This window comes from Typopeltis vanoorti, chromosome 4, assembly GCF_054136105.1.
Source record: "Typopeltis vanoorti isolate ZY-2024b chromosome 4, IOZ_Tvanoo_1.0, whole genome shotgun sequence".
Lineage (NCBI taxonomy): Eukaryota > Metazoa > Arthropoda > Arachnida > Uropygi > Thelyphonidae > Typopeltis > Typopeltis vanoorti.
The window spans coordinates 92408775-92422610 of NC_143552.1; the positions used below are offsets into that span (position 1 = coordinate 92408775).

The 13836-nt window shown below is 34.6% G+C and overlaps 1 protein-coding gene across 1 annotated transcript in view; it reads left to right on the top strand.

Annotated features, from left to right (window-relative positions):
• The window catches only part of LOC150107495 (uncharacterized), a 1121546-nt gene that overhangs the window by 1051561 nt on the left and 56149 nt on the right, over nucleotides 1-13836 (top strand). Inside the window, exon 85 of the mRNA XM_090392112.1 lies at nucleotides 12535-12713. Coding sequence (XP_090248238.1) covers nucleotides 12535-12713 — 179 coding nt within the window. The remainder of the gene's footprint in view (nucleotides 1-12534; nucleotides 12714-13836) is intronic.

Genomic DNA, 13836 nt, shown 5'->3' on the forward strand with positions numbered 1-13836 from the left:
AATTAATATGAGGGTTAATATGATTGAGACATGTAAGTTGAAGACTTTTTACCAGATTAATGTGGAACAGATTTTTTGTGGAGTAGAGGAGAGAGGGGGAGAGAGAAAGAACAAGAGACCATTCCTAGAAAAGATAAGAAAGGTATGAGCAGGAGCAATGAGCAGTTAGTAGTTTTTTTTTTTTTTTACACGGAAAGTGGAATGTGTTCTTTGATGTTAAAAGAACCTGTGGGATTTCCATATTAGAAAAAACAAGTAACCACATTAAAAAGGATAATCCACAATGAAATCTACTAATCGACTGCAAACCACTTTCTCCAGCTATATACAATGGTATGTAAATGGAGAAAATGGCTATATGCACCAGTCCTCTGCTCATCCCCTCCAAAAATGTGGAATAACTAAATCTTTGTTGATAAGAACTCTCAACATATGCTCTTCTGAAGCACTTTTTACAACCGAGTATCTTAACTATCAAACAGATTTTCTCTTTTATGGCTACAACCCAAAAGTCATTGAGAAAGTGAAAAAATTGTTTTCTCTCCACTTCCTCCAATGGAGATGACATTGGCATTCACCAGAGATGCTTTCTTCTAAAACATACATATGGTATCTTTCTTTCTTTTTTTTTTTTTTTTAATGTGGAAAATATGTGTGATGAAAAGAGCTATGCAACTTTGATCTCAGAGGAATCTCCCTCTTTTTTTTCTATCAACACTTTCTCTGTAATTGAACCTTTCAAGCCTGATTGGGAAGCACTCTCTCTTCCTATCGTTTCTCTAAGAAGCAGGAGGGTGTTCCTCCGTCTTGAACATTCTTTGTGCATCCCCTGTCTTCCATCTCCTAGGGGCACAAAACCAGTATCGTTTGTTCGTCTCTACTGAGCACTTATTTGATCAAGACAACTATGGGTTCAAGGGCTATGTTTGTGCCTGAGACAGTTATGCTTTGATGGTTAGATTCTATCCTCCAAATCAACTGGAGACCACAGAATGGCAACTAGAGCATTCCAAACATCTATTTCTCCTTTGTCTTTATGTTGGAGTGAATGAACTATCACTTATGTATGCTGCGAAGACAGTTATCATTGAAAAAAGACAGTTTTCATTTTGATGACAACTGTCTTTGGCTAAATAAAATCCCTGCCATATCATCCTCCATGAATAAGTATTTTTATGTATGTTAGAAACACACATCAGATTGCTATATATCCCTCTGAAACTGTGCATGAAAGAATTAGTACAGACATTACATGCTACTGTAGGCAGTTTTGCATGAATGCCTCTAAATAAAGGAAATATTCTGTCTATAAGGAGCTCTTTGAAACAGTTAATCACAGAATACTCTGAGTCTTACACAGGCAGTTCAAATTCAGAGTGCAATTCTGCTTTTGTCCTCATAGCCAGCATAATATCTGATAAAATCCTATTGGAATATAACAGTTATATTGCTGAGCTGCATGCCATTGAACTTGAATTACGTGAATTACATTACGTGAAGATGAAATCCTACCTAAGTTGCATAGTTATATATGAGTTGCCCAGTCCTGAAGTTACTTCAGGTGCAAACTTTGTTTGCTTACACTTGGATCAAGGATTAAACCAAGAAAATAATTTCTTAGCATCTTTAATTTACAGATTCATTGTTTTCTGCAGAAACTTCCCATAAGATGAAAATCTAAGAATTTTGATCTTATGAGAAGTCCCTAAGATAAAAATTCTTAGATTTTGATCTTATTTGAATGCCTGATGATGCCAAGCAGTAAGTATTGCTGAAACTTTGAATGCTTTTATTACAAGCATTGAAAGTTCAGCTTTGAATGTTTGTAATACTTCAAGATTTGATCATAACTTTGTTTGGGTGTTTTGAGAAATGCATTTATTCTTAATACCATTTTTTCTCAAATTTTATTATCACATTAATATATATGACAATTTGCAGTTTTAAAATAATAATAATAAAAGGATGCTAACGCACTTGTAATGATCCTTCGCAACCTCTCTCTCTGTGTGTATGTGTGTGTGTTTCTTTTGAACTTTCATGATTTCATTACTGATATTTTATGAATTACAGTTTATGAAGCTGTTTTAATAATTAAATGTATTGCTGAAATGTGTCTTAGTTGATATGCTCATTAATTTTATATTTTATGCATTTATTAATGAACTTACTACTACTTCCTGTTATATTTCTGTTATTGTATTAAAAAGTTGTAGTTTTATATTAAATGTATATTATATATGAAAAAAAATTGTTATTTCAAATATTCAGTAAACTCTCTTCAATCACACCATGGTGTTATTGAAATATTTATATGCATGTGTATGCAATTTAAAGACTTTTGAACATGCTTTCTGAATTAACAATACACTCATGAGCCGAAAATTAGACCACCCAGTCTGTTTCCAGTCAACCTGACTGCATAGTTGGCTAGAAACAGGCCAGTGGTGGTGGTGGTTGGTAACTTGGTATGGGGATTGTTCTTATGGACATTACCTGTCCTCTCATTCCCGTTGAATACACCTTAACCACTAATTCTTACCTGGGGATTATTATGGAACAAGTATTGCTCTACATTATGACAGTATCTCAGTGGATCTGGACTCTTCACGCAAGATGTCCAATCTTATAAGGCTCACACTGTAAAGAGCATATCCAAGTATTCTGCATGCATCTCACAGAATAAGCCAGTGTAATTTTACCTACAAAAAGACTTATTTGAAACCTGATGAGTATTCTACTTTATGGTATATAATTGTAATCTATATGAACACGACAGAAGATAGACCTTGCCTATATAGGAGTTACACTTGTGGACAACCATACTCCATTCATAAACAAATCCCATTCACCACTAACACAGAAACAGCTGCCATCCTCTGCCAAAATAACATTAATGAGAGAGTTGTCATAAATTTAGATTCCCCTTATCTAAACACTGGAAGTCACCTTCTTCCATGTGTCTACCTGACCTGTTCACTATCTCTCAGGGGGCGAATGCTGGTCTTGAAATTCACGCTTGCTCTTGTTATTATTCAGGGAATGGGAGGTGTAATTGAAGTCTGATTAGTGGAATAATGAATTACTGACCATTTAAAACTATGTACAAGTAACCCTCGTATAACGCGATGTTAGGTTCCGTAGAAATGCCACGTTATGCAAGTCTCAGATCACATAGAAAAAGTAGGGTTATGTTCCGAAATCGTTTTTTTTTTTTTTTAAATTATATAAGCAACAATGACATATCCAACAAAAAATATATTTTTATTTAATTCAGGTAATTCATGTTAGTTAAGAAAACATATAAACTATGAAACAAATACATAGTATAAAGGTATAAAAATTACAAATTGTACTTAAACTTCATTGCACATAATGCATAAATGTTTTAGGCAAAATAAAATAGTGCATATTTTAATCTTTCATAGCACAATAGGATTTGAGGATTGGTTAGTAAATACTGGTTTTGTCATGTAATCACCTGATGCATTACTACAAAACAGTAGTCATTCTATCTTTGGAAACTTTGAATCCAGGAGCAGATCTTTCATTTTTTGAAATATAGGTGCATTTTTGCACTTTTTTCCAATATAACCCGGATTCATCAGCATTGAACACCTGGTCTGCACTATAAATGTTTATAAACTTAGAGAGTTTTTTGTTTAATAAGATTTCCATCCATAGGAATTTTCTTTTGAAGTGCAATCTCCTATCGAAATCATTAGAGATTTCTCCATTTTTCCATTAGAATATCGCATACATGAGCAACGTGCTTTGCACTTATCATTGACCCAGCAATAAACACTTTCTCGGATTTTATGTTCATTTTGTTTGATTGTTCGAATTGTTGATTCATTTAAATTCAAAGTCCCTACAAAAACTCCTGGGTTTTTCTCCATTTTTCAACCGATCCAAGTTTTTGAATATTTTCTTCAAGGGAAATTAATTTTGTTTTCGATGTTGGTTTTTCCCTTTCGTTGCAGTTTGTGGCTATTACTATAAAAATCATTTTTTACACAAAAAAGCAAGCATTACATATTGTATGTAACTCACCAGAAAATAAAGTGCTCAGCTTGAGATGAACACGCTTATGATTTTTAATGCACTTTCCTGGCAGAAACAAGGACAATTTTCAACAATAAACATTTTATACGGTAAACAGTTGAGGTACATGTGCTAAAGGGTATTTCCCCTAATATAAATTCGCTACTTATAATTACATGCGGGTTACAGGCAGACATAAATTTAACAAGATAAAATTTTATTTTTAAGTTGCACGGCAAAAAGCATATGAAAAGATAAAGGGTTACTACAATTTGTAGACTGTGTTTTTATCGGAGCCGTGTTGTATAAGTACCGTGTTCAACAAGGGGTACTACAATTTTAGGGCGTGTTATATTGAAACAGCATTGTATAAGTACCGTGTTATATGAGGGTTACCTCGTATTTAGAAATTTATGTACATTTCATCATACAAATACAACATGTATTTTACAAATGATATTCTATCTTTTTCAATTTAGCTACTTGAATACAAATTCTACCCTACAGTTCTTCTTTATGCATGGGTCAATAATTTCATCATAAAAAATTGGTTGTAACTTAATTTTCCCAAGCAACACATACACTTGTAAAGGCTAGCTGAAGCTCACTGGCTAGAGCTACTCTGACTGCATATGGCCCGTGTTTAAGCAACAGGTTGAGATGACGTGGAGGAAGTGGAAATGACTATGCATGCGCATGAAATCACAGTGCTGAAACGAGGACCTGGATGCTTCCACAGCTGAGCAAGCCAAGGTAGCTTGACTAGCGTCGGCCTTCGATACACAATGCAAAGCTCAATTATTGCTGTGCAAGCTTAAAACATCTTCTGTCTGCAAAAATAAAAGCCTAAATGGAATGCTTATAAATGCATGCATTTATTATCAAATAAATATTACTTTCTCAATTTTGGACTGCCTCAGGATTTCTGCAGATGGATTACCAGCTTCCTGTTTGGACGCACACTATGTGTGATGGTAGACGGCTCCCTATCCTCTCACATTCAACTAATGCTGGTGTCCCACAAGGGTCAGTTCTCTCACCAACTCTCTTCATTCTATATATATATATATATCAATGACCTACTTCAGTTGACCTCTAAGCCAATACACAGTTTTGCAGATGACAGCACACTAAATTCCTCCCTTTCATTTGACAAACCCTACTCTACACAACTCACCTCAACCCACAGAACATCAACCACCACTGCCCTTAATTCTGACCTCCAAGCCATCTGGTAATGGGGCTCAGATAATCTTGTCAACTTCAATGCTAGTAAAACCCAGTTCTGTCTTATTTTTCACAAAAAAAAAAAAAAAAAAAAAAAAAAAAAAACCATTTTCCCCCAGCATTGTTTTCGATAACTCAAATTCTCAGACAAGATGAAATTTCTCTTCTCGGAATTACTTTGACATCAAGCCTCTCCTGGCATAAACATATCAACATTATAACCATTGCATCCTTAGCTTCCAAAAAACTAGGTTTTCTCTTTTGCTCAAGACACTACTTCACCTCTGAACAGCTGTTAACACTATACAAGTCACAAATCTGCCCAGCTCTCGAATACTGCTCTCACATCTGGAGTGAGGCTCCAAAAAGCTCCCTCAAAATGCTTGACTCACTACAGAGGAGAGCATTAGACTAATAAATGACCCATCCCTCACCAACTCACTCCACCCACTTTCACATAGATGCTTGGTCTCTGCAATCTGTATATTCTATAAATATTTCCATGGAAAATGCTCATCTGAAACAGCATCAATAATTCCCCCACCCTGTTCTAAGCCCATTGGAACACTTACAGCTGCCACCCAACATCCTTTCACAGTACACCCCGAAACCCACAGAACAAGTTTCTTTTCCTCCTCATTCATCCATGCTACAGCAGTACTGTGGAACAGTCTTCCCCTCAGACGTATTTCCCAAGGAATACAACATACAGGTGTTCAAATCAAATGTAAACAAGTTTCTCCTTTTGCAACCCACTACCCATATACAGTATACTAACGTACTATAGGTTGACCAACCAACCTCCTGTATATGGGCCCAACATAAAAAATAATAATAAAATAAATAAAAAAAATTTTATGAGCTTGCGCAGCAAGCATGGAGAATTCACCACTGCTATCTCTTTTCCCACTATTTTAAGTGCAAAGTAGAAAACGATATTTATGAGAGTGATCATAGTTTTACATAGGCAATCATGGCCATAACAATGTTTTCTATTGTGACTTTCTATCATAGAAAACAGATCAATGTAACAGGAAAGCATTTACATCAAGAGCAGAATTCGATTCTGATATTCAATTCTTCCTCTATCAATGAAGCAGTGAATCACATTACAAAGTGTATATTAAAGGTTATCATAACTGCAATACCTATAAAACTGAGTCAGCTTCCACCCTTTTCCCAAGCATAGTAGGAGGCACAGCAGCCAAGAAAGTTCTGAACAAAGCTTGAGGTATCTTCTGCAGATAACCCAATGCAAGAAATTTAATCACTTTCAAATGTTCATGCACATGTGTGAGCTTGACATATCCCACCAACTGAGTTAAAAAATTAATCCTGGATCCAATTTATGTATTCTGTAGCCAGATAAACTAACACTAAAGCTGTCAGTCAAAATTCAGAAAATGAAGGGCAGATATATCACCAATCATGGAACACAATGGATGTACAATTGCTGGTTAAAAAGAAATTGCAGAAATCTTCAGGGAAGAGCTGTTAGGGTGTAAGAAGACACTGCCAAAACATTGGCGATGTCTTCTTACACCCTAAGTTTCTGGTCCTAAAAAACAAAGTAGAAGAATGTGAACATTAAACATGTGAACTTTTTGAACATTGTAGAATTTTACAACATGCGATTTGAGAGAGAAGTGAAAGCTGAACTGAAAACTGAATGCTTCCAAGTCAACCAAGTTCTATATGACTAGATGGCATCAGTTATGAGATGATTGAACATTTATTACCATATTCCATGAATCAGCTGCTCTACCTATACAATAGAATCTTCTATAAGGATGAATTTCAGATATCAGGAAAAGGGCAATTATCTTTGTCTTTCCAGAGCCAGGTAAGAAGCCAAAAAATTATCAACCACCCCATCAATAGTTGTGACCAACTACTTGCTGCATGATTGATCTTTGAGTGGGGGGACAGTTAACTTTGTCTTTTATGTTTTCTAGATAGCAGCAACTCTTTCTCCAGGATGCCATCTGGCTGAATGGTAGAATGCTATTCATGGAAATATTCTATAAGGAAACCTTCTTAAAAAAATGAGCACTTAGTATCAGTTTGACATAAAAGAGTATGACACTGGTTGGAGATTCGATATGCTTAGAGACCTATATAACTTTGGTTTTAAAGGGAACCTTCCTCTTTTTCATCAAAAAAATTTTAGCTTATCAAACCCTCCAATTTTGAGTTTCATAAGCTCTTTAAACAATTTTTCCAAGAAGAGAGATCCCAGAGATTTGTATTAAGTGTCACATGATTTGCTGTCAAAATTATCTGAACTTCCTCCTACTACAAACAGTACCTTCTGTATTGATGACTTTCACATAATCTGAGGGTCACAGAAAGAACAAAAAACATTTGAAAGAGAGATAGACAATGGCTTGCCATCTCAAATTTGTGCAAGTTGGTTCAAGTTTTTGCTACAGAAGACTATGCTGTGCATTTTTGCCACTAACTAGGCTTCACCCTGATCTGGAATTAAGACTATCATAAATGGTAATCTCATTTGAGACAAAAAAAAAAAAAAACACATCTCTTGCAAGATAAGTGTCAGAAAGCAATGAACATCCTTTTCACCTGCCTTCTGCCCCTTCAGATGTAGACAATGTTCTTTGCTCTGTCCATACTTTATTATTACGTGACACCTCCAGGGAATCCACAGACTCATTGAGGGAGGGGGCACCTACTCTACAACTCTCTGTCTCCACCACTCAAATCCACCAACTACAACTAACCGCAACTACACCAACATCATCTACCATCCACCACCATTAGTATTTCCACAGGCAATCACGAACATCCATGCCCACTGCGCGATTCGAACCCACAACCTTTTGGCTGGAGAGTGGATATGCTAACCACTCGGCCAACCATGCTGGCACTTATCATATCAAGAAACTCAACTATGAATTCCAGTTCTGTGATTACTTATGTGGTAGAATGTTATTCATTAGGCAATTAAAATTGCAGCTAATGCATTTTGAACATTATCTGTTTCTTGTCTTTATGCTGAAGCAAATGAACTATTGTTGGCATTTCAATATCAGCAGCTCCTTTGCAGTATGATGTTAAAATAAAAGCTATGCTAGGTCATCCACATGGACAACTTTTTTTTTATTTTTTAGCAACACCAGAAAAATAAATCTATTATTTTTTACATACTTTTTGACCAGAAACCCTTGTAAAAACTATAAAGAGAGTTTGCCACTTATGCGATAATGTCTATCAACTGCACGTTTATGTTATTCTCCACCTTGTTCTACGTATCCAACCTTTTAGTTATAGTCACTCATGGAGGGTTAGATATAACAATATTCATATATAATTTTATTTTAGTTGGTTGGAATGTTTTAGATTCATATCGGTGATGGTGCATTAACTTCAAGGATCAGCATGTTGTGTATTCTAAAGAATGAAGCTCAATATATAAATAATTAAAAAAAATTGCTCTCAACAAATATACATATATATAGAATAGGTTCAATTATGTATATTTAGTAATTTGCTTTATCTCATATATACCTTTCATTCTCTGGCTTACAATTAAATTCAGTTCTGAGAGATAGCATCAAATACTATACAGTCTTACAAAACTTGAATGTAGCATTCACCTAAAAGCTCTATAGTTTCACTCGACTATACAGGAAAATTGTGGCATTTATTTTATTACTGTCCTGTTTATCTTCCTTTATTTTATTTTATTTTATTTATTTTTTCTCATCCATCTAGTCTGTTTTACAGTGGCGTAGCTAGAGCTGTTGCCGCCCGGGGCTTTCCCTGAGTTTGCCTCCCCTCTCAATACACACCAAAAATCAAAATGATGTATAGGGAAATAAATTAAATCACTATGTTTATTTTTGAAGTAAAACTTTAATTTCAACATTCTAAAATGTTATTTTTCTTGCTTTTCTGTTAGCAAAATCATCGATGACATTGGCAAAGTCTATTTCATAGTAATGTAGATAATACTTAATCAATTTTATTTAGAAAAACTCCTATCACAACTAGCAAAACTTACAGCAATTGTGAGGAAGATTTGCAGTAGTATTACAATATTTGGAACTGAGTTCTCGAGACTGTATTTTAGAATCAACTGCAAAAGTTCAAAATGCCCCCGGGGCAAACCGCCCCCTCCGTACCCCCTACCTACACCACTGCTGTTTTACCTTTGATATTCCTCAGAACAACCATTAAAAAAAAAAAAAAAAAAAAAAATCACATCTGACATCTGTGGATGCCATATGGTGACTCCTGTACCTCACGGTTTTGGGAGCAAAGTCTTCTGCTAGAATAAGTGGTAGGGTTGAAGATTCCCTTTCCACACACAGTTTATAGGACAATCACAAATATCCATGCCCATGGCAGGATTCGAACCTGCAGCCTCTTGGCTGGAGAGCAGACATGCTAACCACTCGGCCAACCAGGCAGGCTGAACATACATAAAACAACCCGAACGACCATAAAAAAAGTATAATATCGCACTTGACTAATATACTTGCATGTTTCTTCTTCTAGTAAGCAAGTTGCCTTAAACACATCTTTTCTTCATTTTGCTGAAGTAAGCATGAAGACTCTGGGAATAAGAATACATTTAATTGAGCAGTTTTGAAGACAGTTCCAGTAGAAAGAACTTTGCTGCAGATTCTATCTTGCTCCTTGGAACATATGCAACTTCTACTAGGCTGGATACATTATGCTGTCCTTCAATAATAACTTCACAGTTCCTCAGTGGAGAGGAGATATAGATACATATATAAACTTTTCCAAGATCAAAGAACTTAATTTGGTAGTTTTTTCCTTCTTTATAGCTCTCCTTCCTTGCTTGTCTACTCACTTGCTGGCATTCTCATTACCCAGCAACCACTGTTCTAAAATATCACAAGTAATGCACATGCCCATTACTAACATTCAAAGTGAAACTCTGGTGACAACATGGCTGCCATTAGTACAGAGCTCACATGTTGTAATATTATATTGCATAAGACGTAAACAAACATACAATGATATAAATGCTATAACTATGTAAATCCCTAAGATATACAACATGTGATAAGCAAATTTACTATTTAAACACATTTTAAATCTTTTGTATCACCAGTGCTTAACCACATGGCAGTATCTGGTAATACTAACCATGCAACTGCATGTGTGTGTGTGTGTGTAGAACACATTTACTTTATCATGTAACAGTACTAAACCCTATTTATGAAATTTTATGCTCAGTATATATAAATAATACTGTAAATAATGAACATAATAAGTAAAACTTTATGTGATATTTTTACACCCTGTTCTATAGACCAACCATGAAATTTTTTCAAGCCACTTCAGGTCTCCAGTAAGTGGGAAACTGGCCCCATACCAGGAGATGAAATTTCATCTCTCACCTAAATACATTAATTTGGTTAACTATGCTAGCAAAGAATTAACAAGTCATCCGTGGCACAGTGCAGTGCAATAATCAGGGGTGCGCAGGCCATATGTGCAATGTGTGCGATGCACACATTGCACATGAGGGCAGTGAAGGTGCCAAAGAGGAGGAAATTGGAGGGGTGGTGGTGGGGGGGGGGCACTAACTAAAGTTTGCACACAGGCGCCGGACACTACTGGCGTGCTACTGGGTATAGGGGCACCAACTAAAGTTTTGCACACAGGCGTCGGACACTACTGGCACGCCCCTGGCAATAATATACACTACCATCTTTAATTCTATCATATAAAATTCAGCCCAAACCAGAGATTTGGCACATTTTAGTCTTAGTTGCTAATTCACCTATACAAATTTAAAGGAAAAATGAAAAAAATTGAAAAATCATTTCATTCTCATTACTATAGAACTGCATACATTATGAAAATGAAATGATTTTTCATTTCATTCTCTTATATAATGATACATTATGTGTATTATATATGATAGGTCTTTTTTATCCTACTCATCTATCCATCCCTAGGACAAGTTCATTCTTCCCTGGGGGGGGGGGGGGGGGGATTACAACTAATTAATACAGCCAGCTCATCACTCCTTGCTACACAGAATAATATACTATTTTGTAATGATCACTCTCTTCTTTTTCCAGTTAGTGATCTGATTCTAGCATCATGAATGAATAATGCACTCTCATTACTTAATGTTAGTGTATTGTGATAACAAGTAGATATGAACCTTAGTTTCACTACCTTTCAAATTTTTTTCGGGGGTAACTCTAGCATATTTCATACCTGTGTTGTGATTGAATTGAGGTAATTTACTTAATCACGGATTACTGCATAATCAGTCAGTATTATTAAATCAGTATCATTAAAAATGAATAATGGATTATCGCTTTTAAAATATTTTTCATATTCTACTGATAAAAAAAAATAAATCACACGTTTATCAATGAGAGTAAATTATTTGTTTGAATTATCTTACTTTTTAAATACAGTAATCTGCTGTTTATCTGACCTTTCAATTATCAGAATGATTAGTTCAGATAATAGAAGGATCAGTTAATTGAAGTACCATTACATGGTGCTCTATAGAGAAATCATTTGATATACATGGGTGAGTTAATTGAAAGATTGTGTTGTTGGTTGGATAAATGTTAGATTACTGTATATAATTTGCAACAAATCATGAAGTAAATAATTTTTTCTCTCTCTCTCTCTCTCTTTTTGCTTATTTTCATCTTGTTCAACAGCTTTATTAAACTTTCTTTCTTATTTCTCACAGGCTGTAGGGAAGAAGCATTAAAACTAACCAAATTCTTAATACAACATTCTCAGAAAGGAGTGCCTCTTAAATATGACAATAGTAATGGAAAAGGAAATATTTGACTAATATTTAACTCCTTTGTGCTTAACTATTTGTTTCTCTAAATTCACATTATCCCACTGTCCTAACATTGAATATGTCTTGTGAACTGAGATCACAATTCGAAGTTTGTGATTTTTCTCTGGTTTACATTAAAAAACTTATCTGCATGAACCTTTAAATGCTAACCATAAACTGCTGAGCAAAATTTCCATATCATTCCTATTTTATATAGCTGTTGATACAGTTACTGTTATAAATCATTGCTGTTTCTCCAGTATGATATTACTGTGTTATTTATCACAATAATCAGGATTTATTAAATTTACTGAAGCTAAGAAAATGTAGTTAGTGTAATATTTTAATAGAATAATTAGTAGCAACATTAAAATAGTTTAAGTTTCCTGCATGTTGCATGCTTACTGAGTTGCCTGGAGCATGTATTTGTTGTGTTGTCAACTTAGCTAAAGGACGTACCAATCTTGAGCTTCGAGAACAATTCATATTGGGTGAAGGAATGAGCCAGTCCATGACCCCTTTCAAACCCAAGCCTAGCTCAAATTCTTCTCAGTCTTCCCAAAGTGGAGCATCCTCGTTTGCCCGTTCTGGTGGCTCAATTCCCTCTACTGGTCCTATTACAAAGGTTTGTGAATGCAGAAAATAATTTATGCTAAATATTTGTTAATCAGTTAAAAGTTTAATTTCATTTTTATGTTATTTACTTTTGTAGCTAAATGCTTTTTTTTTGATTTTGCTAATGCTTTTTGCATAATTATATCTTAATGAACAAGCATTTATTTTGTATGTTGTTTATGTTTTAGTTTTTTTTTTTTTAATGAAATGTGTGGTACACTGTTAAATAATGTTTAGTTACTTTTTTTATTATTATTATTTTACATCATCTATGTTATAAGGTTAATGACTCAAAACACCTTTGAGTCATTAACCTTTTGACTCAAAGATATAAACACCTTTCAGTTTCCCACATTGTACCACATATATCATGATGAGATATATGCTTAGCATTTTCTTTCTTTTTTTTTTTTTGTAGTTTCAGTTTTTATGTTTGAATATGCATTATTTTGCACATTTTCTTATGTTTAGCATACTTTTGTTTCTTGTAAAAAGTTGGTGTCATAATGATATTTAAAATTACTTGAGTAGCATTTATCATAGCAGTAGTAATAGTATATTTTATATAGTAGATGTGCACTAATGCCTGCATGCATATGCATGTACATTATATGTAAGCCTCTTTCATGGTGAATTGAATGAAACATAATCTAAAATTTAGTGTTTTAGTTCTTTACTTTTGAAACTAAGGATTGTACCTAAAATAAGACATGCAAAGTTCTCATTCTCTTCCACTGATCAGCTTTTCAATCCCACAAACATCCCTGTGTGCTTCTTTTGAAATTTTTGTCTCTGTATTAAGAACTAAAAACACATGACAGTGAATTAGCTTATCAGCCTGCAAAATGTGCAGCTAGATAATGCCATGTGTTAAACAAACTTAATCATACAATGCTGAAGCAGCACTAGCCTGGGATAAAATCTGGAAACTGAAGGTCACTTTAAAACTACTTTGAAACTTAAATTATAATAGAAGCACATTTGTTGATCTAAAAGTAATTACAGATGCCCTTGTGGAATGTTTACAAAAAAGATTTCTATATCTTCTTATTCCCTTCATTTCTTGGACCTAAAAATGCAAAGCAGAAAAACATCAGATTCTGTTCTCTCTGAAAAGTGTGAAACTCTGCAAC